Raw genomic sequence first — 26,350 nt, 5'->3', positions numbered from 1 at the left:
CTGAAAGCACTGATAATTGGATGTTTTTTTCTTTCATAAGTGTCTCCTCTCATTCCTCCACCGCAGAGCTGCCTGGTCCTCCGACTAATTTAGCTATCTCCAACATCGGCCCTCGCTCAGTCACGCTACAGTTCAAACCAGGTTATGATGGCAAAACATCTATTTCCCGCTGGCTGGTTGAAGCACAGGTAAGACTCTCCCTTTTCACACGATTTTAAAAGTGTGCTGTGTTTTCTGTCAAGCTCTTAAATGGCGCCGTAATTGTTTGAACCTTTTATAATCACTGTTAATGTTTGTCACTTGCTCTGCTGCTTGTCATCTATTTTCCCTGCGCATTTCAGATTGGTATAATCGGAGAGAATGAAGAGTGGCTGATGGTTCACCAGATGGCTAATGAACCGGATGCCAGATCACTGGAGGTGTTGGACTTGAACCCGTATACTTTCTACAGGTAAGCACACACGCGCGCGCACACACACACACACACACACACACACACACACCGGTGAAATAAGGACAAAACAAAAAGTGAAAAATCCTCTCTCCTATAAAGTTATTACTGGTTATCTTTGATCTTAAAGAATCAATTAAACTGTTATCTAGGATGTGTTGCTTTCTTACATTTATCTTCTCCGTTCTCTTCTCATAAGATGAATCATATTCTCTGGCACTATAATGACCTAGTTTTCATTTGCACAGCATTAAAGTTTCATCTAATCTAATCTAAAGTAATCTAATCCTTTCCCGTATCATCATGATTAAACGCCCACCTCTAGACTCATTTATCCAGCATCAGCTGTTCTTCTTCGCTGCAGGTTTCGGATGCGTCAGGTAAACATTGTGGGCACCAGTCCTCCGAGCCAGCCCTCCAGAAAGATCGAGACCCTGCAAGCCCCTCCAGACATCTCCCCGGCTAATGTCACGCTGCGCACAGCCAGTGAGACCAGCCTGTGGCTGCGCTGGGTGGTGAGTTGTCATGAAGCATTGCACACTTGGCCTGAATCAGGGATACACAGTTATGAAGGTGAAACAGAGATTCATCCCTGTTGGTTAAGGACTGCATGCATAGCACTCTTTGAAATTGCTTCTTTCTTTTTTTTTTTCTTTTTTTTTGTCCTTCTTCTTTATGGAAAATCAAATAGCAAGTCAGCTGGCAAAACACCCTTGAGATAATAATTGAAAATAAAATTCTAAAGATAAAATGTGTTTAACAACATTTAATTTTCCCAATCAATAATGATTCAGTTTTTCACACAATAAAAATTTGAAAAGAAATCGTGACTTCAGCTCAAATGACTCCCTATCGGGAACACTCAAATTATCATGTCAGTGAAATGCGGGCTAGTTCTGTAAATCTGTCCTCCTCATGCTGTTATGTGATGAATACAAGCGATGGCACTGATAATGTTTAGAAAGCTGCGTGTGCTCAATCCTTGATTAGTGCTTTTCTCTGCATCAGCGTTTGGCCAGTGTACTCTTTGCTGCAGCTGTCCATTATCACCGCTTTGCCAGGAAGTGAGAGAGACAGAGGCAGGGTCCTCCTGCAGCTCCTGCGGGATTAAAACAAGTGCATGTTGCCTGGACTTAGATGCAGAGGAGTGTCAGCTCTGTGGGATACTGCCCTACGAATGACTCACATCGCTCAATAATTACAGCTCGTTTAAACATCTCTGCGCTATGTGAGTAAAATGTTGTCGTCCGCTTAATGGATGTCTTTCATCAAGGCCATGTTCAAGTTTAGGTCACAGAATGAAATGAATACTGATTCATTCTCAAGAGTTTAAAAATCAAGGGCGACCATCAATGACAAGATTATTCCTTATTCCTCGATTATTTCTAAACAGCTTGCTTTGTTTGTGTCACCAATGCAACAGGTTATGTAAAACATGTTCCTGCCGAAGAGTCACTATGAGTTGCTCATTAGACATTTTAAAGTCTAAAGGATTAATACAAGAAGGAAGGAAAATATTTTTCCTTGAAGACATCATACAAATGTAAAGAATTGAACACCTTTGTCCAAACGGGGGGCGCCAAAAGCAACACAACCCAAACGTTGGCAACAAGAGCTTTAATTTCAGGCTGCAGGCCTGACAAACATTCAAACACAGCAGTGGCTCAAAATGTGCAAAGTTTGCAATGAATGGGAAAGATAAAGATGGTGACATTATGAAAGTGAATGCTTGAATGCGGCTAGTCTAGCTTTAACTTTGGAGCAGAGACATTTCCACTTTTATAAACACGTCCTTCATATTTAATGGTTTGATCAACCGATTTTATCCACTCCTAAACTCACCTGTGTGTGCTGGGGGAAACACGTCCAACCCTCCTCACCCGCAAACGTCACGCGTCAACCAAAACAACACAAAACATCAGGCAGAGGACAGGCTCTCTGTGACACCGTCACCGCCACTCATGTATGATGATTGAGCAGCATTACTTCTGTATAAGTTTATATTTTTGGGATAAAGCTACTGACTCTGCATTTAAGGATTATGTTAATAGTGCTTCAACAGATTAAGGGGATGTGCTATTATTTATGACAAGGGTTACCTTATTTTGTTAAATCTACTCAATACAGAGCTGAGGTGTTGAAAGGGTTTAGCTTCTACTCCCATATTGCTCCTCATCGTCCCTGTCAGTGCCTCTTACCCGCTGTTAAAATCCCTGTGAAGTACAGCCTCTCCTGGCTTGTGGCTTCATTGTGCGCTCAGAAATGTCGTCATTTTTTTTTATATATTGATTTTGCTCGAACTGGGTGAGTAAATAACAAAACAAAACCTCCCAGCCTCTTCCAGAGTGGGAGTACAACGGGAATCCAGATCTGGTTGGCTACCGGGTGCAGTACTCCAAAGCTGGGACTAAAGGGGGAGTTCTTTCCCATGTCATCATGGATCGGTTGGAAAGGGAGTTCACCATTGAGGACCTGGAGGAGTGGACCGAGTATGAGGTCAGAGTTCAGGCCATCAACGGTATCGGATCCGGGCCCTGGAGTCAACCGGTGCACGGCAGGACGAGGGAGTCAGGTGAGGATAGAAAATATCTGCGAACATATGCCCTCATTCATCAGGCGGTGTGCTGAGCTCTCTCCTTCAATTTTTTTTTTTTTTGCAGTTCCCTCCAGCGGTCCCGCCAACGTATCCGCCTTCGCCACCACCTCCAGCAGCATTCAGGTCCGGTGGGGGGAAGTCCCAGAGACGGACCGAAACGGACTAATCCTGGGATACAAGGTCAGGGGTCATCATCCGCATTATAAAATCTGAGCATGGGGGTATCAAGGTTTCTGTGGTATCCAGACTGGTATCCATATTGTCTGATTTTTACTGGTATCTTCAGCTCGATGACGTGACGTTGAAAGTTCTTAAAAGGGGATGGAAACATCCACTGACCTCAGAAGTCTGTAACCGGTGTCTTTCAGGTGGTGTATAAGGAGAAAGACTCAGATAAGGCCCCCAACTTCTGGGAGGTTGAGGGAAACACCAGCCACAGCGTCCAACTCAACGGTCTGGGCAAGTACGTGCTGTTCGAGATCCAGGTCCTCTCCTTCACGCGGATAGGAGATGGAAGGAGAAGCACACCTCCCATTTTAGAGAGGACCCTGGATGATGGTAAACAAATTGGTCTTAACCTACCTGCTCAATCTTGTTTTTATCTTTTTAGATTGAGTTTCTCTCGAAACCAAATTGAAAAAGTTATTTCCCTGAGCTGAGATCATTTCAGATCATTTGTTGCGAATCAATTTGTATCGAGAATTTTCTTGTTAAAAGTGTTTTTTCAGCAAATGATTGCAATGTTCCGCCTTATTACTCCTCATCGGAAAAAAAAAAAAAATCTCACCCAGTGTTTTTCTTCTTCTCTGTTTGCTGTTAATAATTGAAAAGTGTCCCCCACATTTCAAGATGGATATTTTCCTCCGTCCTTTTTTAATTCTGGGTTACTATTCCTTGTTTTTTTCATTGTGGTCCTTTTTATGTGCGACAGTACCGGGCCCACCAGTCGGCATCCTCTTCCCAGAGGTCAGGACCACCTCAGTCAGACTCATCTGGCAGCCTCCTGCACAGCCTAACGGCATCATTTTGGGTGAATACACACACTTTCATCCACAACCTCAGATATTATCATCAGGCAAAGCGTAATGCTTTAGTGCCGGTCTGGAAAGAAAAAAAAGAACGGATTGTCCTTCAAATTCCTCCATAATATTCGTTTGATCTTGTAGAGCACATGAATTGCTATCATGGCTCATGCTGTTTTTACTTTGTATTGATATGTTTGACTTTTTCAGCCTATCAGATCACATTCAGGAAGAATTCTTCAAACAGCAACGCCGCCACCGTTGACGTGCTGAGCCCCAGCGCGCGTCAGTACACAGCGACTGGACTGACGCCAGAAATGGTTTATGTTTTCCGCCTCACTGCTCAAACACGGAAGGGTTGGGGGGAGGCTGCGGAGGCTTTGGTGGTCACAACAGAAAAAAGAGGTAACCATTTTTTTTAAAAATGCAGCTAAAATATTTTATTGAAGGGGTGCCGGGTTGGTATTCATGAGTGCGGCACGGGTTCAAATCCAACCTGTTGCTCCTTTACCGCATCATTCCTCACTCTCTATGTCCCGTATTTGCGACTCCAACCGTCTGGCCTATCTCTAACATAAAGGCATAAAAACCCCCTAAAACAAATCTTAAAAGACAAGCAAATGCTCTATTTGTCTTCCAAATATTAAAGCTTCAGTAAGGGAGGTTTGCAATGTGTCAGATTTTGTGACCAATGTGAACAAAGGTGGGAGGTTTATCTCTTTGCTGGTATTGTCCTGTACATTTTTTAGTCGCGTGCTCACGGTGCATCTTTGTTGTGTCAAAATTAAAAAAGGCTGTTTAAATACCTGTGTGACAACTCCACCGCGGCATGGGTAACATGCAGGCATGTAATGATATGTAAATATTCAAGTTTCTCTCTCATGGTCATTTAAGCTTGTGTTGGTTATTTCGAAGCATCATTATCAATTTCAGTGTTTTCCATTGCCAGCTAAAATCTACTGACAGGAGCTTTAAGTCAGACTGATCGCACTTGTATTCTTATTCCTCTGTGTTTTGCCTTCAGCCCGACCCCAACCCACGAGCCGTCCCGTAGTGCCTCAAGAAGAAGTCCAGGCTCGCAGAGTGCTGTTGTCATGGGAACCAGGCAGTGATGGCCTCTCCCCGGTTCGTTACTATACAGTCCAGTACAGAGAGCTGCCAGACAGCAACTGGACCGTCCACTCCGCTTCAGTCAGCCATGAGACACACTCGTACATCGTGGACAGGTAAATGTGAAGGTCCTCTTTTATGTCCTTTTAGTTTCAGGAGCTTTTATTATTATTCACGCAGTCTGAACATGCTGATATGTGCAAGAAACACTTCTTATTTTCCCCACTTTTTCTAGGTTAAAGCCTTTCACTTCTTATCAGTTCCGTATAAAAGCCACCAACGACATTGGAGACAGTGAATACAGCCAAGAGAGCGAGGCCATAACTACACTGCAGGATGGTAAGAACTTAAAATGAGTTCAATCAACTGATTTCTTTATTGAGCTCATTTTAAGAACATTTTGTTAAATGTGTTAGCATGCCTTTATGTCCATGTTTTGACTTTGGGTTTTAGCAGTGAATAGTTTGCATCAACAGTGCGCGTTTATTCTCCCACCAGGCTGTTTGAATTATATATCACTCTCCTCGGGTGTTCTGCTGTGCTCACGCTTTCCTTATCTTTTCCAGCCCCGGACAAAGCCCCCACGATTCTCTCTGTCACGCCTCACACCACCACATCTGTACTGGTTCGCTGGCAGGTACGCCGATAGAGAATGTGTCACCGCTTTCACAGGCGGGCTGAACATTTCATTTGTGTTCTTTATCTTCTTATTCGACACCTTTTCTCTCCGTAGCCGCCCGCTGAGGATCACATCAATGGAGTCCTGTTGGGGTTCAGGGTTCGGTTCCGGGAGTTACACTACGACAGGTTACGCAGCTTCACAGTGCGCACAGTTAACAGCCCCTCTAACAACTGGGCTGATCTCACAGGTGGGTTGACTCTTTCATCGTGTTCTTGCATGATTTTTGCAGAAAGTGCGGCTGTTTTAATTCAAGCATATACATATAATAGGACAGAATGTCTTTATTGTTATTATACAACTGTACAACAAAATGATTGGGCTTCACCTTAAAGTGCACATAGCTAATAAAAACAACAGAAGAATATAAAAAAGTAACTCCAAAAGTAACTCTATTCGAGGTGATGATGTGCTATGTATGCTAGGATTAATTTACGGGTCGGCATAATAAATGATAAATATTTCAGACATATAAAGTAATTCTTTCCCTTTACCTTTTGATATTGTGAATTTTGCTATTTTATCCATGCTTTCTTTATTATGGCTACCCCTATAGTCTTCTGTGAGGATGTTATTAGAATATGGTCTGTAATAGTCTGTACCTGCAGCATTGTCAATAAGTGTTAACTGTCATTTTGTAAAAAAATGTCAATACATGAAGATGATATTCCTTTAGGAACAACTATTTCTAACCTTACCTTTTTTTCCCCCTAACATTGTCTATCCAAACTCCAGCTCCGTACAGCATCAGGAACTTGAGTGAATCCTCTCTCACCCAGTATGAACTGGATAGTAAGTCTTAAACTTCCCCTCTGTTCCATTAACTCTCCCTCTGTATGCACATAATCAGTTTTATTATACAAAATGTGCCGTTTGTATGATAGTTGACAGCAAGTTCATGCTGTGCCGTCCTCCCACTCAGCCGCATCCGCTGAGGGGCCGCCACCAGCTCTTCTGATGTGTGTGTGACTTTAATCTCTCCAAGCTGCCCTGTCATTACTCCGCTGTGTTTTTTTGCATGTCTTTTTAATCACTGACAAATCTTCCGCGCGTCCCCAAAACAACCCCCATCTTTTCATCAGTTTGTGTTATAAATCCACACGTTCCTCTTTCTGTGCAGGTTTTTTTTTTTTTTTGTGATGTCGTCGTGCCACAGGCATCACTACGGCTGTGTGGTCTCTCTGGAGTAACTTCTTTCGGCTCTTTTATCCTAACTGTTCTATTACAATGCTGCTGTGGGTTCTCTCCTTGCAGATTTGAGTAAACACAAACGCTATGAGATCCGTCTCAGTGTGTACAACGCTGTGGGAGAGGGTCCCAGCAGTGCACCACAGGAAGTGTTTGTCGGAGAAGCGGGTACGTTTCTTCTCAGACTGTGCAGTGCGGGAATTAGTCAACTAATATGCATTTTTCCTCAATCTGACATGAGTCACATTACATATAAAAAGTTAAATATTTTCTTTTACACTCTACCCCATCTAGTCCCAACATCCCCTCCCCAGAATGTGATGATCCAGTCCTCCACAGCCACACAGCTGGATGTCATGTGGGATCCTCCTCCTCTGGATGCTCAGAATGGGGACATACAGGGATACAAGGTATCAATAATGTGTTCTGATCCTGTGTAGCTACAAATTAGCTGAATTTTACATCATGCCTTTCTTATTTTCGTTGGAGTTAATTATACATTCTGCACCCTGAAATCTGTTTAATCTGTTTCTAGATCTATTTCTGGGAGTTTCAGCTCCAGAATGAGACGGAGCGCCTGCGTACTCTGTTCCTGCCAGAGCTGGGTGTGAAGCTCAAAAACCTGACAGGCTACACCACCTACATGATCAGTGTGGCAGCCTTCAATGCTGCAGGGGATGGACCCCGCTCCCTGCCCACCAGAGGGCGCACTCAGCAAGCTGGTAAATTCCTCTCAATCCAGATTAAAGTGACGTCCAAAAGACCTGCGGCATTTATCTTGCAGCTTGGACCTTCTGCTGACACAGTGCAGCATTTCATAGTCTTGGTTTCTGGAGCTCTTTTGTTGTCCGACCTCCGTTTGTCTCCCTCTGTCGTCTGCACAAGGACATTCATTCCTATTACTTAACCATACGTTTTTTTTGGTCAGTGCTTCTGCAAAGTAGAATCTCAAGGTGATCTATCCATATATATACATATATATATATATATATATATATATACATACGGCGAACATAAAAAGAATAAGATAGATAAAAAGATAGAATAGAAGTGTCGTAGAGTAGAAAGTCTTGATTTGGACAAAAGCTCGAAGTGGAGCACTGCAGCTTTAAGACTAATAAAATCAGAGCTGCTCCTCCTTTAAAATTTATGGAACATTTTCTCTTAAGAGTTTAGTTTCATCCTGGGAGATATGGCAGAAGAGTTCAGAGTCTTCTTGGCAACTCCTCGACGAGAAGTCACGGGGGTGAATGCCTAATGACAGCCGCGGAGAAATGAATCCAGAGTGCGTGGGGACACGTAGTTTTTTTTTTGTTTTTTTCTTTGGGTCGCCGCTGTACAAAGACGTCTGTGTTTACCAGCAAGCGAGAGTCCCTCCTCTGCGGTTTCAACACAAAAATGGTTTACTGTAGAAATATCCCCCCCACACCCTGAAGGCTGTGACATTGGTGAGGGGTACAAAGTGCTGAGAATTTAAAAAAAACACAGGCAGGAATTTTGGCTCTCTACTCTACAGGGCACCAGGAAGTGAGCCAACACAAGCTTTTGGGAGTTTAATGCGGAATTGGGGTGAACAGTCTGACACTTAGCTATATCTGGGCTGGGTCAGCAGGCAGAATAATCGTCGCTCTTGTTCTCTTCCTTCAAGGTCAGAGAATGATTTTGCACAGCTTCTTTCCAATGACTCTATTGCTCAAACAGCGGAAACAGCACAGCACCTGTTCTACATGCACAAAAGCTTTCCCCGCTCAAGCTCAGATAATACACAGCAAAACCTCTTTCTTTTTTAATCTCTGAGCATTTCTGTTTCATGCCATCTAGCATTTTTCATGCCATCTAGCATTTCTTCTTTCCTTGTTCTTTTTTTTCTTTTATGAATGCATCTGATTGTTTGCTGTAGACAAGGAGGCCTGCCTTTGGGTTTTGCTTTCTTAAACTCGTCCAATGCTATTTTTACAACCAGTGAAATTAAGTTCAAATGTCCTGAGAGCAAATAGAAGGCACTTTATTAGTCGCGGATGACTCCAGAGGGCCTTGAAGAGTGTATAGCATAGATTTTGCTAAACTTTAAATTGCTCGCTAAAAAGTATTATAAATGCATCTATTATTCTTCTAAAGTGTTTGTGTTCACTTATTCACAAATGTGCATGTGACTATGTACTGCACATCTATGCTATTGCACTGCAGTTAAGTAGCTGGCAGTTAAGTGCACGAATGAATGAATAATAATACTTTGTGTTGCACTTTTCAAAACCGAGGATAAAGTGCTTCACAATAGACAAGTACAGAAAAAAAGGAAAATCTTTTTTTTTCTTTTTTTTGTGAATTAATGTCTTTAGTACAGAAAAAGCCTGTGGGCTCTGACAACAAAAGCCATGTCCATCTTTAATATTCTTCCAGCTTTTTATCCAGCTCTCAAACCGATACGTCGCATAATGAATTGATCCTGCTTTCATCTCAGCCGTGTCTTCACCTCTTGTTTTCCTCTCCTTACATTCAGCGCCCAGCGCTCCCAGCTTCATCCATTTCAGCGAGTTGACCACCACTTCGGTCAACGTGTCCTGGGGAGAGCCGAAGCAGGCCAACGGTATCATCGACGGTTACCGCCTGGTTTATGAGCCCTGCACGCCAGTCGATGGTGAGAAACTTTGCTTGAAGCCTATAAACTCTGCCATGTCTCGACATTCCTCAGCTGGCTTCCTCTGACACTGATTTACAACCTCTTGCTTAGATACCATATTCACTTTTTTCTAACGCACGCTGCTTAAGCTCATGCTCTAATCTGTTACAGATGAGTGAAGGCCCTGCAGTTACATATATGGCAAAGCTGATAATAAAAAAATAAAAAAAAAGTGCTGGAATGCTCTGGTGAGACTTTGCACAGTTTCCTGTCTCTCACTCAGAGAAACATGGCTATTAGCTGGCTAAGTGTGGTTCCCTGGACCAGATTGTCAAGTAATTGGGAGCAGAGGTGGAATGCTGATCCGAGGCTGCTATGGTCCCAGTGCTTTCCACTAATGGACCCAGAGCAAAGCCGAGCAGAGCAGTAAAGACGGGCAGTATCAGTCGGTCTATTATAAAAAGGTCTCGGTGTCTCCTCCTATCTGGAAATCTAGATTGCTGCTGGAATAATAGAGCTTTTTGTGTCATATGCAAAGATGTCTCGTCTGTGATAGTCTGTGGATGTGTCTGTATAATCCTCAAAGTCTTCGTTGAAGTGAATGTGACCGTGTTGCACTGTGTCCATCCTTTGCACAAAGCTTGGCTTTTTGGACGCTTGTAGCAAGCAGCATCTAGAGTCTTAGTGTTTTCTGTACAGACTCCTCTCCTCGCACTCCAGGTGTCAGTAAGATAGTGACAGTAGATGTGAAGGGAAGTGCCCCCCTGTGGATGAAGATCAAAGATCTGGCCGATGGCGTCACCTATAGTTTCCGAATCCGGGCCAAAACGCTCACGTATGGCCCAGAGGTGGAGGCGAACATCACTACTGGGCCTGGAGAAGGTGAGGCGGCTGTTTTTCTTTGAAAATATTTCATTATTTACAGCCCTCTTCCCATCTGTATTTTCTCTCATCGTTCACCCTTTGTTGTCTTCTTAAGGAGCCCCTGGCCCTCCTGGGGAACCCTTCATTTCTCGGTATGGCTCTGCGCTCACGTTGCATTGGACGAGTGGCGATCAAGGCCGTGCGCCCATCACAAGATACGTCATAGAGGCCAGACCCTCCGGTGAGTCACATGCTGGAGTTCAGCATTCAAAAGGTTTCCATAATTTGTGTTCCCTTCATAAAAGCTCAATCTTTGTTTTCTTCAAAAAAAAAAAAAAAATCCATTTTATAATTTTAGATGAAGGATTATGGGACATCCTCATCAAAGACATTCCCAAAGAAGTAACATCCTACACGCTCAATCTGGAAATGCTACGAGAAGGCGTCACCTATGACTTTCGAGTCATTGCAGTCAACGACTATGGCTATGGGTCACCCAGTGCCCCCTCCCCTTCTATATCAGGTACTTATACCAAACTAAGCAAGTTAGCACAAGAAAAATAAAAATGTCTGATTTCTATTCCTTAACTTTATTAACTTTTCTATGCCCTTTGTTCAGCCCAGAAGGTGTCTCCATTCTATGAGGAGTGGTGGTTCCTGGTTGTGATCGCTCTGGTGGGCCTCATCTTCATTCTCCTCCTCGTTTTCATCCTCATCATCCGAGGCCAGAGCAAGAAATACACCAAAAAGGCAGATTCAGGTAGGAAAACACTTGACTGTAGAATCTGCTAACGGCTCAGTTCCTTTTCTCCATTTCTGCAAATTAAGCTCTCTACTGGAATCTGTCAACCATGTGGACAGGCCTGCCGAGTTGCATTTCTAAGGATTTCACGTCCAAAGTGTGCATGAGATAGATGGGCCCTTGAAGGCTCAAACAATTAAACAAATTACCAGGATTTCCTGGACATTGTTTGGGTGACAGGGGGAAAGATGAGAGTAAAGGTTACCGGTGAAGCGGCTGCACAAGGCAGGTGAATAAACATTATTGTTCACGTTGAACTGTAGTGAGAATCAATAGCGGGATAAATGGCTTGGCACTGGTTTAATGCTCAGGTCATTAGTCAGATAGAGAGTAATTATGTTACTACAGCACTGTATCAAGAAGCCAATTTTCATGATTGTAAAGTATCCCAGGTGACATTGCTGCTCCAGGAGGCTCTTTATCACGGTTTCTTTCTTCAACATCAATATTAGTGGACTCATTGTTGATACTTCACATTAAAGTTGGCAGGTAATCACACAGAGGGCATCGGAGGCTAAGTTTTTTGGTCATGGTCTGATCTGCAAGCTGCGTGGGAGGAGCTTTTTGAAAAGATTGACAGAGTTGTGTTCCTAAAGTCTCGTACTGGTGTCTCTTTAGCTTAGTCAGCGTTTTAGATTGGTGCCAGGGTTAGCAGGGTCAGTAAACATGGCTTGGTTGGGACCAGAGAGGACAAGGGCAGGGTCTGTGTGGGTACACAAAGAGGGCCTCTCTAGCCCTCCTAACCCCTCCCTGGTTTTGTCAGCCATGAAGTTGATCCTAGCTGTTTGTTTTACTGGTAAAGGTCAGGACTGGACCGACTTAACATAACCCCAGTTCCCCAAAAGTTAGGATGCTGAACTGTAAATATAATCAAACTGTGATGTTTGAAACACTGTGAAACTCCTTATTTAATTGGAAATGGGACAAAGGAAACATGTCAAATGTTGAAAGAGAGAATGGAAAAGAAAGAAAAAGTGATGCAACATGGTGTTAAACAAGACCCTCTCCCTACTCTTTTTAAAACATGTTACAGACATTACATTTGAAATAGGCCCATCATTTCCCAGAAAGTATTGTTTTGTGACAAACATGAGATTCCAGGGTCACAAAAAGCATCACATTCCATTATTGTTGACATTTTTACACACAACAAAGTTACCAACGCTGTACAGGAAGCAAAGCAATTGATTAAAGAAGGATTAAAGAAGCAAGTGCGTCAGTTAGTAGCGCAGCGATTGGTGATGCTTTTCAGATGTGGATCTAAGAAAAAGGTAATGATTAAAATCAAACAGAACATCAAAGCAGTGGATGTTAGAATCCAAAGCAGCACGGTGTGTTTCGAGTACTCATTTAGCACACCTGCCTGATCTTCTCAGCAGGAGCATTCCAACATGTGAATATGATCTGAACTGTTAGATTCTTATTATATTCACATATCCTGATTATACAGCTCTGATGTCTTTGTTAAGTAACTGTGACGACCCCAGGCTACACCAACATGCTGTGAATAAAGTGGTCGAGTGCAGATCGAAGAAAACAGATGGAATTGTGTTTGGTTTACCATCTGACGCTCACAAAGCCCCTATTGTTATTCATAACGGTAATAAAAGTGTGCTCGTGTCATCTTGTAAATATTTGGCTGTAATGATAGACTATTTGTTATCCTGGAAAGACAGCAGTTAATATAAATGCAAGATGGCAAAACAAAGAATGAATTTCCTCCGCAGCTTGAAATCTGATGTGGGCGGGCAGACGCGTTCTTGTTTTGTATTTTGCTTCTGAGACTCTCAGTGTTCTGCAGTACTAAAACAACATAATGGTAGGGACTGACTCTGCAAGTCGGATCTCCTCTGGCGTGACATGTGTCACTCTACTACTACACTGGGCCAGCCACTTCAGATATCAGCCCACTATAAAAGCATGTTAAGGCTGGATTACAGCATTGTCTCTGACCCTCACCACATCCTGAACGGTGAATTTCCAATAACTTTAAGATATTTCTAAGAGATATTTCCTGTAACTTTTAGACAGCCTTTTTTTGGACATGTAATTGTCCCAACATTATGCTCTTTAACATCCTATTTCTTAGCAATAGGACAGACATTTAATGACTTCACTGATTTGATAACAGTTATCTCAAAAGTTGGCGCCATGTATGGAGGCTATAGTCCTCGCGTGGGGCGGCCTGGGTTCGATTTCAGCCTGAGGCCCTTTCCCTCATGTCATTCCCCTCTCCCTCCCGATTTCCATCTCTATCCACTTTCTCTCTCTCAAATAATAAAGGCATTAGAAGAGCTAAAAAAAAGTTGGCATAACTCCGCCTCAGTTGCCGGTAACTTGACCTAGAGTACTGTTGGGGGATTTTAATCCAGACGATCGTTGTGTCTCTTTGATCCCACTTGGCACTGTAGTTGTGAGTGACGGCTGGCCTTAGTCATGAGGGGTATACTTCTATACAGATAAGCAGACTTGTCTGTCTGTTATTGCGAACGTATGTTGGCATTTAAAAGTCTAGACCCGGAAGAAAACATGATCCCACTTTCTTCTTGAAAGTCTCTGTGCTCTATTTAGACCTTTAGTGATGATCCCTGGATTAAGGAAGAGGAACATTCTGAGTCTGTTTTTTTTGTGTGTGTTTTGTATATTCAATTTCCTGCAGATGTAAGATCTATTAATACAGTTTTGTTCAAATTGAAGAATTTTGCTCATGAAAAGAAGCAGCTGTTGGATCAAAGGCTAAGCCCTGTCACTTAGTTGGTCTGCATTCTGTATAAATGTTCCACCAGACTGAAACTGATCTGACAGAGGATCAAAAATCACTTCTTTCATTCCAAAAATCACACAGTGTCGTCCTCCTGTCCCTGTCCAGGAAACCACTCCAACTGCACGGCTCTGCCTCTGACCCACGGAGAGATGGTGCGTCTGGACGAGGGACGTTTCCCAGCACTGGAGCTGAACAACAGACGCCTCTCCGTGAAAAATTCCTTCTGCCGCAAGAACGGCATCTACACAAGGTCAGTCCAAGTTACTTTAAACACGAAAACAAACAGCCATGGTGTTCCCATGACCGTCGCGTTCATTTCCTGCTTGCTGCGAAGTTCCCATCTCGGACATGAGGTTGATTGTTGATGCAACTCACAATCGCTGTTGGCTGTCCATATGGAGTATGTGGGGGTCCTCATGAGGTAGAACATGATGTAACAAGAGCAGCATGGACATGGTGACAGAGGCAAAAGAATTACAAGAATTATATAACTTTTGCCTTTATCTCAATTCATTAGTTTAAGGGCGTAAGAGAACAAGCACAGGACTCAACATAGACAGCTTCATGATCATGTAAAGCCATCCTCATGTTGTGTTACAACCTTATTTACAAGAGGTAACCGTGCTCAGGCTTGGTTAGTCCAGTGTGAGTGCAGGCCAGCGGGGGAATGGCAGAGGGGGGCAATCAATGCTTAAGCACGGTGTCGGACAATTGGGCCTAGTTTGAGTGCACTCTAAATTGGCATATTCACCATAGCAACAAAAGAGCAGAGAGGAACATGCAGGTGACTGGTCACAACGGTGGCAGGATACAACTACATCACCCCCCTCCCACTCATTTGGGGCTTCACGCCAAAATTACAAAGGGTTGGCAGGAAAAATTCAAGGTAAGGAGTGATAAATTCAGCTGTTTGCGTTCACACTCTCAGCTCACCTTGAAGATTTCCGGAAGCTTTGAGCATATGTGAAAAGTGCTTTAGTCTGAGTTTCAACGTGTTGCTGGTGGTAATGTTGTTATCCTCTTCCCTCATAATAGTCTGTGGCTCTTGAGAGAACAAGCCTGAAACCTTGAGGCGCCCAAGCTGCTGGTTTGGGCCTCCCTTCCGCTCCCCTAGTTGATATTCAGTGTTTGTCTGTAGCAACAATTTCTATAAAGGGCCAAAAACAATAGCAACTAATTAGCATTCATGAGCTTCTGCATGTGCTCTTTGTCTGTCCATCACCGCTTTAGACAAAGGGCGCTTATGGTTTCCGAGACGGCCATGTTCTGTTGGCCCTCAGCCCAGAGTTTCTCTGGAGTGCAGTGCTGTGAGAGCACTACACCCAGGGTACAAGAACATGTCCTTCTACCCCGCCACCTGGACTTTGGCATGCTAGCTCTTTAGTTTCAGGTAAACATTTGATAAGAGGAATTTCACAAAGTCCGAAGGGGGGGGTCACATGCTTATGTTGGGAGTTTGGGGGTTCTGCTTCCTGTCAAAGCCAAGGAGGAGAAAAAAAATATTTCACATAAATGTGCACATAATGGCTGATTTAAGGGCAGACAAGGGGGAATCTTTGCTGTTTTCTCCTTGACCACAGAGCCCAGAGAAGGGGGGATCAAAGGGTCTCACGCTGCTCTATCTCTTTGAAGAGCTTCAATATGCTAGCGTACTCTTTGCTAATGATCTGTGGACTAAGAAGAGGAGTGGGAGGGCTCCCTGTGGGATATTTGAAAGGGCGAGAGAAAGAAGGATGAATGAGACAGATAAGGCAAGGGGAAAAATACAGTTCTCCTAAATAATTCAAAGCTCACTGGGAGGATTCCTGTGTGTGATCGGTAGCAGGATCCATGGCCCCTCCCCCTACAATCACATGGCTCCATCTTTTTAATGTCTGACTCAACCTTCTGTCTGAATTCTAAGCAGTCTGAGGATATTTTTTTTTCATTTCTCCACCCCCACACGTCATCCCCTTTAACCAAGAGATGTCCCTTTGTTGTGTCAGCCTTTTCAGGGCCGTTGTCATGTTGTGTCTCCTGAGTTCCTGTTCTTTGCATTCCCAGGGATTTAGCTCGCGTGTATGTATCTCATCACATGTTAATTTTCATTCGAGGAGAAGTCAAGGTTGTCTGCTGTACGCCTTGATATTACACTTGACATAACAGCTTTTCATGTTCGTCTCTTCTCCCCCCACATCCAGTGTTTTCAATCCATTTCACATCATTTAAACATTTGCGTTCAAACCCATCCTGGTTTTTTATAATTCTGCCGTCTTCTCTCTAAACTCAATGGAGCGCTCTCTTGTTTTTTTTAATGCTGTGTTAAGTCTGAGTTACATACTGAGCCCACTGATGTAGCTCAGTGATGTGAGGGCTCACATTTAGCCCTCTGACCATCTGAACCAGTCTCAGCAGACCTTGAACACAGCCGCGGTCATTACTGCAGAAGGAGAGAAATAATTGTCCACACAGATGTTTTTCTCTGCTTCACTTTTATGGGCCTAATGACTGCTGAAGAAGGAAGCCGGAGGTCTTTCTACTTGACCTGCACTCATAAAAAAGAACTTTATAATTCTTTGCTGAGCTCAGGGCCATGCTTAGTTACGCAGCTTTTCTGCAGGAGGTCTAAATCTCTGACTGACTCACACTGTTACTCTTTAATCACCACAAAAAGCCATTTTTAGGAAGATGCACATAAGTTATTATCCTGTTTGCGCACCGCAGGACGTTTGAGGTGGGATGAACTCACCTCATTTGCCACAGCTGCTTAATGACACTATGCAAATATCCAGCATAGATTAGTCCAATTATCATCTTGTCCCTGTTTTAATAAGTGGCTTTTTGGAATACACAAAAAGAGCCCTCTCTGTTAGTCTAAACGAGGCCTTCATTTCCATTTCCATAATCAATGAGTCCTTGCATGTGCATCCAACTGAACTCCCTGTTGGATGTAAAGCTTCTTCAATTTTTAAGCTCTACTTTTCAGCCTCCCATTAGTCATCTGAGGGCTGTCAGTCACCGGAATGATGAAGCCTTTTATGTTTGGGTAAAACAAGTTATCAAAGAAGAGAGAACGAGCTCTTGAAAATCATCTTGAGATCCCCGCAGGGAAATATGAGGATGATGATCAAAAATCAAAATCTTATATAAGCATTACTTCTCTCTCTCTCTCTCTTTCTCGCACATCTCTCAAAGATGCTCTTTCTCTGCCGACTTTTCTCTCCCACTCTGCAGGTCTCCACCAAGACCAAGTCCCGGAAGTCTGCACTACTCTGATGAGGATGTCAGCACTAAGTACAACGACCTGATCCCAGCAGAGAGCAGCAGCCTGACCGAGAAGCCCTCGGAGATATCCGACTCTCAGGTAAGCAGTGACCCTGGCTTGCAGGTTCTGTTCTTTTAAATCTCAAATTGGCAAAAAAAAAAAAAAAAAACTTAGGTTAAAAAGTAAAGTATCTCAAAATGATGAGTTCATCCAGGGCTAAGGCACAACCTTCCCAAACCCACATTTCCTTTTCTCTATTCTTGCAAAAAACCTCCATCCTTTTTGCCCTGATCACTGTTGTTTGTCAGATGCAAAATCTCGAAAGCTGAGAAGAACATTTTAGAGGATAAACTACTGACTAATAACAATCTGCCTCAATTGAGTCATCTCTGAATTAAATATGATCTGTTGGGCCAGCTATAGCTGACATCTGAGTTTTGAAACTGATTCCTCCCATGGGAAGTTAGCACTTGACTGATTCTCACATCCCATGTGTTCTGAAATGTCCTCAAAACTAATTAATTTTCTTCAAACAGGAAATGCTGTGTTAATCTGGGCCTGCTCTGCTCATCATGTGACGATCTGAATGACTCAGTCTATGTGTTTGTGTGTGTGTGTGAGAGAGAGAGCGGGAAACGGAGGTCCATTGAAGGAATCGGGAGGGGGTAGACGTAATTTTGCGATGACAGATGCAAAAAGCAGAGGAGCTGCTTGTAGCCGATCATGAACATCTGTCTTCTCACGCTCACACTGGGTCTCCATGGCCAATTTATCTGGTACCTGCACCGTCAAAACATTGTTCAACCCGGTTCGAACAAACACTGCTCCCTTGGGACACACAAACCGGTGTTGTTTTTCTCTTCTGCATGGCCTCCCACTGTTTACCCGCCACTTGTGCAAATAAATGCCGCTTCAACATCTGCTAAGCCATGCTGTCTCAGTAGAGCAGTAGAAGACCAAGCACTTGTCAGGCACACAACTGTGCCAAGTGGTAATGTTGTCCGTGAGAGCAGTTTGCTGTGTGTATCTCTCAGGCAGTTTGTTGTGCTCGAAGGTTGTCTGGATGCACCAACAAAAACCTTTGCTACTTTCAAGACTTGTGGCTAAACAAACATGAAAAAGTTAACCATGTAAACATTATTTCTGCTCAACTCTAGGACACACTTGTGTACAGTTACTACTTCTGTGCCCCACAGAGCTACGGGTAGGCTCCTATGTAGAAGATTAGATATAGCAAGGATTATGTGTTAGGTGTTCCAATGCTAGTGTCAGTAGTGGAAGCTGATACCAATACAAATATTAATATCAGACTGGAGAAGGAATCATTTGTATTGGAACATCGCTCATTAATTCTACATGGATTCATAGATCTCCAGTTGTCTCTTTACAGATAGATCCGACTGTGTTGTGACTTAGTATTGAGCGCACGGCAACGATTCAAACCTGAGCGAGTGCATTTGTCTCCTTCTAAGTCGAGTTAAACTTAATAAACCTTTTGTCACCTGATAAAAATCTTATCACCAGACATAAAAAGTAAACATGTTGACATCATTTGGACGAGCAAGTAGACAAATGGTCTTGTTTGGATTTGAATGTTTGCCGTGCAGTTTGAATGTACAGCTGTTTTATTGGAATTAGCTAAAATTGTACTTGTGGTCATTGAGCTGTAATTCTTCTTTGTTGTAAACGTCCTGATCATGTTTCTGCGTTGTCATCTGTTCTGTTTTACTTTCATTGCTTACATGTCCTTGTTTATTTTTTCGTCTGTAGGGCAGCGACAGCGAATATGAGATGGATCAGAGCCGACAGAAGACCCACTCCTTCGTCAACCATTACATCAGTGACCCCACTTACTACAACTCCTGGCGGCGGCAGCAGAAGGGCGTCTCCCGCCCGCCGGCGTACGGCTACGCCCAGCCCGAGCCTTTGGTCGAACAGGAGTCACGGCAGCACCCGCCACCCGTACCCCCTCTGCCCCCTCTCCTCCCCCAGAGCGCCCCGACCCCGCAGCCCCAGTGCCAGGGCCAGGGCACTCTGTTCAGGTCGAAGGGAAGCCGGACTCCCACCCCCTCCCTGCTGTCCTCCGATCCCCCCAGCCAGCATGGCACCCTGTACCGGCCCCCCAGCAGCATGGGCTGTGCCACACAGGCACCTACCGCTGGCTTCTCCTCTTTCGTTTGACACACAGCTCTCCTTCCAATAACAACGGGACCCTGAGGACGAGTCTTTGAGTCGGTTGTTTATTTGTATGTTGCTCTTTGTTTTTCTTCTTCTTTTGTTTTTTGTCTGTCCAATTGACAGAGTTGTTGCTCATTATTAGTTATTGCAGGCATCTTGAATAGCGTTTTCTCCTCTGTGAAGAGTGAGTGTGTATGATTGTATGTTGGCCGTGTGGTTGGTTAATTCATGTGAAATGTATTTTATCGAAAAGACAATCATTTGAAAGTTTTATGCGTTGCTTGAGTACATTTCTTTGAGGGTACGTAAACAAGGGAGAACCTGAGGTTCTGAAAAAAGAAAACCTTGTTTTTAAAAAAAACACTATATTATTGTTTCACATGAGAGCTTTACGGGGGAAAAAAACAACCACATTATAGAGTATGGACCACTTGGCTTGCTGAGACTGAACAATGGAAACCCAAACTCTGATGTGACGTTTGGACAGTAAAGGACAAAGTGAAAGTGAGAAACAGACTCTGAAACGGAGAGCAGCACCATGAGGTCGACGACGCCCTCGGCTGCCTTTGAGTTTTTCACTCTGCCTACTCATTGATGGAACTGCATTCTGTGTTGACTATATGTACTCGTCTCATATTGTTTACCAGATATTTATATCAATCAGCTTTGAGCTCAACATTTTCAAAACATCGCTAGTGACAATGTTATGAATCACATTAAAGCATTGTGGCACCTTTTATAGTAGTCCGGGGAATGTGTTGATCGTGTGCTGGTGCTCATGTCCGTAGATAGAAAAGCTAAGACGACTTTTTTTTTTAATACGCTTCCATTTGCTTTTATGGGTTTTTTTTCTTTTTTTCTTTTTTTTTCACGGAATATGACTTGAGGACCAAATGCACAAATATTCTTGGTTCAAATAATCACTACTGCATCAAACAAATTTGAAAGTACAGTAACCACTGTCTTTGAGCAGGTTACAAAGACAGCTACAGCAATTGTAAAACGTGTGACTTTAAGTGCAAGAGATCCAAACTGTCATGGCACTTTTTTTCACAATATGCTGAATTTTTTTTTTTTTTGAAAATCCCAACATGAAATGAGTTGCTAACAGACTGAAAACTCTAAAAATGCTGATGTTGTGAATTTGCCGAGCTTGTCCATGAGGCTAGGAGAAACGTCAGCTTGATTGTGTATCTATATTTATTCAAACAAACACTTTACTTAATGGTCTACAAGAACAGGACACAGGTATTGTACATGCATCACCAAGAGACCGTCATGTGAGATTATGTGTGTTGAACATGTTACAGTGTAACATGGCTTTGATATGCTGACTGAAAAAAAGTGTTTTATTGCTCAGAGTACATACACGTGTTACGATAAGATGTTTTCTACAACACTTTTGAATATGCTGGATCTTTACAAAAAAAAAAAAGAAAAAACAGTTGAATGGGACTTTGCTGTGCTGGAGGTGAGCCCATAGTGTACAAAGCTTAGACAGTCGGTGGAAAATATCATCTGTCAATTTACTATGTGAACTTCACTGTATACATCTTGAAGGAAACACTATGGACCTATTCGTGGTAGCTCTCGCAAATAAATTATTCTATTTTGCAGTGGCTTTTTCTTCATGTGTCAAATGCAAGTGCAAAAATATGGGCAGCAAACAAAAGACGTTCAATCACATGAAATAAAACCTGAAAAATCACGGCATGGCAGACAGGCAGGTACAAAAACAGTAACAGTTGTCAGGAATGAATCTACTGCAAAAAATCACAATGAACTGTCAACGTAAAAGGCAAAACTGGCTGGTTATATGTAGGGATGCAGAAACAGGTGTGTGAAGGACATAAAGCTGGTTTCAAGTGAAACTAATGAGGGTGTGGCAGGCGTTTAAACGGGAGAAACATACACCGACAACCAGCCCCACTCACATTCACACCTGCAGCAATTTAGAGACACCAGTTGACCTAACGAGCATGTCTTTGGACTGAGGGAGGAAGCTGGAGTAGATGGTGGGTAACCCATGTATGCATAGGGAGAGCATGCAAACTCCATGCAAAGAGGCTCCTGTCAGATGGGGATTCAAACCAGGAAACAACGCTTACCACTGCACCGCCATGCAGCCAAATAGAAAATGTATGTAATCTAACTCTGTAAGTTAATGAAATGAACCACTAAACCAAACTTACAAAACCCATGACGATAATTAGTAATAAATCAGACAGAAAAAACTTTCACTATCAAGCCTTAACCCAAAACTAAGTAGAATATTGCAAGACATATTATTGCATGGGTAAATTTGATGGTTTATGGAGTGGTAAATATTCCCCAAAAAAATGGTATAAACAGGATTTGAAAGAAAACCCTGCGGACAGTCCAGAGTAGACAGACAACGGCAGTGGAGGTGACATTTGATCCCACAGTGTAGAAATGACCTGATTCCCTCAGCCACAACAGAGACATAATTTGGATGCAGAAGAAGCATGAGTTACAGGCAAGAATTTGAAGAAGAACCTGATCCGGTGCAAGCATGCTGAAAAGCTGGGGGAGGGTGGAAGAGTGTGCCTGGGTAATCTCCTTATTTCAGCCTGGAAAACATTGATCTTAACCGAGGCAAAGGGGGGAGCAACAGAGGGATCAGGCTGGAAGGTTTTAGAGAAGAAAAAAAAAGAGAGAGAGAAAGTCATGTCAAGGGTGCACACAGACAGTTGATGTTGGAACATTTTTAAGCGCCCTGATCCACCAAAATGTCAGTGTAAGTCGATATGACAGATTGTTAAATTTCCCTAAAGTGGATGGATTATCAAACACGGATAATTAATGGTCATAAAATAGAATTAGTCATGGGTTATTAAGCCACATTAGATAATGTGAAGTCAAACTTTCTGCAGTTGCATGAGAGACATCCGCACTGTCTTATAGCTCATTTACCTTTTTAACCTCAACATCAAATAGTGCTGACCATCAAGAACCCTGGACTTCTCTGAGGTACAGGATTATTGTTTGAGAGGGGATTTTCAATACAATATGCCTGCTCTAAAATTCTTCATAAATGTTTTATTTTAGAGTATGAAAACATGCTTCCTGTTTCCATACTTTGCAAATACAGTGAGTAATAGTGTTTGATAGTAATTCTGAATTATTTGGTAGGGGATAATTGTCTATATCAAAATATGCTTCCCCTGAAATCTTTAATAATACAGTATACGAAAACTATCTCCCGATACTCTGTGGAGTTCACATAGAGTGAGGAATGGTTTAGAATAAAGTTATTTTCTTCTAGTAGCATTAACTGATAGGGGATAGCCTCTGCTATCATTCTGTGCTCATGTAGAGTTTTTTTTTGTTTTTTTGTTTTTTTGAAGGGCAGCACATCTCAACAGAACACCGGCTTTTATTTTCTTTAACAAATCTAAACAGAACATCACGCTCTGGATTATTTTAAATAGTGATATAGCGTAAATCCCAACACATGTAATGTTTCCAGCTCATTGTTAATGAAACGACTGTTCACAAGCTGCAAAGTCACTGCGAGATCACACCGAGTAATCGTCTGTTCACCCATTGGCGGCTTCACATAAACAAGTCTGTCACAATTTTCCCATTCCAGGTCAGCGTCACCTCCTGGGAGAGACTAATGCAGAATACGTCCTAATTCTGACTGTGCTTGTCGTATAGAGCTGATAATAATACTCTGCTCATTCTCTTTGACTGCATGGAGACTCTAAAATGGGACAAATTCACAGTATGACACAGAGTGAAATTGGACAAAAGAGCTTTTAAAAAGTTTTGAAAAAAGATTTTGGTAAGAAGGCAAAAAGTCCTCAGCTTTGAATTTGCATTGTGTTCTGGATCCATCTCTATGTAGTCACATCAGTCTGCTTCAGGACAGTCAGGAGGGTCGTTTAGGTCGTGTATTGGCATCATAAACCCAGTTGTGTAAGCACGATGTAACCCATGAAAGTGTGTGCTACCTTTTCCCCATTGTTCTCTGTGAAGCACACTGCTGATAGTTGCATGCACCTGTTACACCAATTGGGGCAGTTTGGTCTGATCCTTTGTTATTTGCCCTTATACAAAGCAGATTGCTTTCATCACTCCAATTGCTGCCCACAGAGTGACAGACTTGCTGAGCAGCACGGTTCATACAGTTACAGGGTACAATCTTCTCTCTCTCTCTAATGGGGTAGACTGAGGCCTCAGACTGGAAAGGAACATTTCAGCCATGTTCACATCCATTCCAGGAGAAATACACAGCTCCTTAACTGAGCTACTGTCCTCCAACATTGTAACAAATCAAAGATATCTGCCATTGCTACTTGATTATTTGGAGCAAGAAGAGAGCATAGGCGTTTTCATGTTCTCACGTGTCTCTCATTGTCAGTGTCAGTGAGACACTCTGCAGAAGGCGAGAGACATTCGCCAAAACTGTCAGGTAAAGAGCTACTACTCTTATGTCATATGTCTGAGCAAAGAAACAACAAAAAAAACGGCTACAGTAGTAGAAGATATGATGAACGTTTTTGAGTTATTAGGAAGAGAGCATATTTTGTTATGCGGCTGGATAGATGATGCAAGGTTTGCCTTCAGTTCATAGTTGGTCTGATTATATTGTCAATTTAATTAACAGACGGGAAGAGAATAGACACAATCAACACAGGTGAGACTAGTTACACAGGTGCAGCCAATCAGGGCAATCAGACAGGAGGGAAATACACAAAGGCAGCAATGAACACAAGGCTAGAAAGACTATAGACAACTTAAGTAAACCATGAAACACTGAAGACAGACAGAGAACTCACAAAACAGCACTTATAGAGCGCAGAGGAACGAGAATACGAAATTATAAACTTGAACATTAAAGACCAAACCAGGAAACATTAACACACATGAGGGAAACAAGCAACGCTAAGGAAAAATTGAGAACTAAACCAAAACTAAAACAGACCAAATCATGACAATAATAAGAGATGACCATTAGATACCAAGGACCTGGGAATCTGTCCTGAGTTGATAGATACACTGAGAAGTACATTCATTTGATCTGGTTTTATGAAATCACGCTTTTTTTTTCATCCTGTACAGAATGTTGAAATATATATATTTTTTACAATCATGCCAATGTGGATTATTGTGCATCATGATCCATAGAACACAATCAACATTTTTGTTTCAATTGAATTCAAAGCACTTTCAAAACGTTAAAAAAGGGATTTTTGATTCATGTGATTGTTTGTCTGTATTGATGAAAAATCCATGTGCAGCAATATGAACAATTGAGAATTCCATCCATTGTGAAGCTTTACGATATTGAATCGAATTGAATAGTTGACAGGATAATTGTAATCAATCAAATGGTGAGAGCAATAAAGATACACAGCACTGCCGTTCAGCGGCCCCTGCTGGCCATTCTGGAAACATATTAGCATAAATCTGCAGTTTGGGGGCGGCGGTAGCTCAATAAAGTAAAACCATAAAGTAAGTTCAAACTCCAAACTAAAGTTCTGGAATCTTTAAGGGGTACAGTTGTATCATTTGGGGAGAAATGTCAACTCTGACCATTTGAGATGACAGCAGATGGTGCAGAAATAAAGAAAGATTTTTTTTCAGAAAGTTCACCCCACCAGAAGTGAGACTAAAGTCTTTGAAAGATTCAAAAACGTTGACTGTGCAGCACAGAGTAAGTTAAAGGCAACGGCACCCCTGCATAAACAGCCTCTTCTCATGTACTGCTGAACAGGGCTGTCAGAGTTGCCAACGCAACACAAAGAGCCGCAACAAAGGGAGATTGTTGTGTTGTCCCAATAGCAACATTGAGCACTGAGCAGCCCTCCATCAGTGATCACAGCAGACGTGAAATACAAACTTTAATGGAAATGATCAAAATAATGTAATTGAGAAATGTGTTGTTGTGTGGTAATTTATTCTCATGCTGGAAAATGTCAGCTTCACATTTTTAAGCATAAACTTTCTTTTACTTTTAACAACAATGCTCATTTGAACTTGCTGCATTACCATCAAATAATTCATGCAGGAATGACTCATCACAACTGCACTCAAATGCAGGTTTTACATACATCAAGCTATAGTATATATAGCTGCAGTGTTTGGTGGTGCATTCTTTGATTTCCTGCCTTAAACAGGAAGCAAGAAAGGAAACACATCATTGAGAAATGCTGAGTACAAGCACACATATAATGATTCTTGCACATCTGTGTTGGCCCCAGCATATCGTGTTACCACCACAGAGATCGTGAAAAAGTAACTTATAAAACTTGAACGCAGCTTGACACGGGACAAAAGGCCACTGCAGTCACATTTTCACCACAAAGAACTTTGTTCTCCCATCAGCTGGATTGAGAGAACATACTGGGAACGTAGCCAAAGGCAGGAAATGACTTTTGAAAGTGTGTGATGGGCAGTCTCCATGCAGCTTTTTACATGTACATTAAGAGCCGCAGGAGCAGATACAAATGTGACTGTTGAATAATAAAGTGAATGGTTATTCTGTCCAGGTAGGAGAATGACTTTTGCCCTTTGATAATCCTCGACGATTCACACATTTCTTTCTCTTGAGCTCAAGGTGAGAACGCACAGCCTTGGAGTGCACAATGGCTGCTTCCCTCTCATTTCCATCGCAAAAGGTACTAATGAGCGGTCACTGATGGAGGGCAGCTGATCAAACTGGAATACACAAAGAAGGAAAGAAAAATCACACATCACACTCTACTATCATCAAAGAGTGTGAGAGATCCATGATAGATTTTGGACTACTTTTCTTCAATTGGAATCATTTAATAGAACATGTTGTAATTGTATTTTGAGTGCT

General features: G+C 42.5%; 1 protein-coding gene across 2 annotated transcripts in view; it reads left to right on the top strand.

The window, feature by feature from the left end:
* sdk2a (sidekick cell adhesion molecule 2a) overlaps positions 1 to 20,583 on the top strand; it is a 90,601-nt gene extending 70,018 nt beyond the window's left edge. Inside the window, exons 22-45 of one of the 2 annotated variants that reach the window (XM_079366894.1) lie at positions 67 to 188; positions 342 to 451; positions 816 to 966; positions 2,786 to 3,023; positions 3,112 to 3,227; positions 3,416 to 3,605; positions 3,979 to 4,077; positions 4,280 to 4,474; positions 5,094 to 5,295; positions 5,415 to 5,518; positions 5,746 to 5,816; positions 5,913 to 6,048; positions 6,594 to 6,650; positions 7,113 to 7,214; positions 7,341 to 7,456; positions 7,582 to 7,768; positions 9,547 to 9,684; positions 10,366 to 10,548; positions 10,646 to 10,771; positions 10,889 to 11,053; positions 11,150 to 11,290; positions 14,202 to 14,346; positions 17,310 to 17,439; positions 19,111 to 20,583. In XM_079366894.1, coding sequence (XP_079223020.1) covers positions 67 to 188; positions 342 to 451; positions 816 to 966; positions 2,786 to 3,023; positions 3,112 to 3,227; positions 3,416 to 3,605; positions 3,979 to 4,077; positions 4,280 to 4,474; positions 5,094 to 5,295; positions 5,415 to 5,518; positions 5,746 to 5,816; positions 5,913 to 6,048; positions 6,594 to 6,650; positions 7,113 to 7,214; positions 7,341 to 7,456; positions 7,582 to 7,768; positions 9,547 to 9,684; positions 10,366 to 10,548; positions 10,646 to 10,771; positions 10,889 to 11,053; positions 11,150 to 11,290; positions 14,202 to 14,346; positions 17,310 to 17,439; positions 19,111 to 19,521 — 3,635 coding nt within the window. In that variant the 3' untranslated portion in view covers positions 19,522 to 20,583. The remainder of the gene's footprint in view (positions 1 to 66; positions 189 to 341; positions 452 to 815; positions 967 to 2,785; positions 3,024 to 3,111; positions 3,228 to 3,415; positions 3,606 to 3,978; positions 4,078 to 4,279; positions 4,475 to 5,093; positions 5,296 to 5,414; positions 5,519 to 5,745; positions 5,817 to 5,912; positions 6,049 to 6,593; positions 6,651 to 7,112; positions 7,215 to 7,340; positions 7,457 to 7,581; positions 7,769 to 9,546; positions 9,685 to 10,365; positions 10,549 to 10,645; positions 10,772 to 10,888; positions 11,054 to 11,149; positions 11,291 to 14,201; positions 14,347 to 17,309; positions 17,440 to 19,110) is intronic. The other variant, XM_079366895.1, reaches the window with a different exon arrangement.
* The last annotated feature ends 5,767 nt before the right edge of the window (positions 20,584 to 26,350 follow it).

Source organism: Symphodus melops (genome assembly GCF_947650265.1).
Source record: "Symphodus melops genome assembly, chromosome: 17".
In the NCBI taxonomy this organism is placed as follows: domain Eukaryota; kingdom Metazoa; phylum Chordata; class Actinopteri; order Labriformes; family Labridae; genus Symphodus; species Symphodus melops.
The sequence above is the reverse complement of the archived record's forward strand: the minus strand, read 5'-3'. Positions and strand labels throughout refer to the sequence as shown.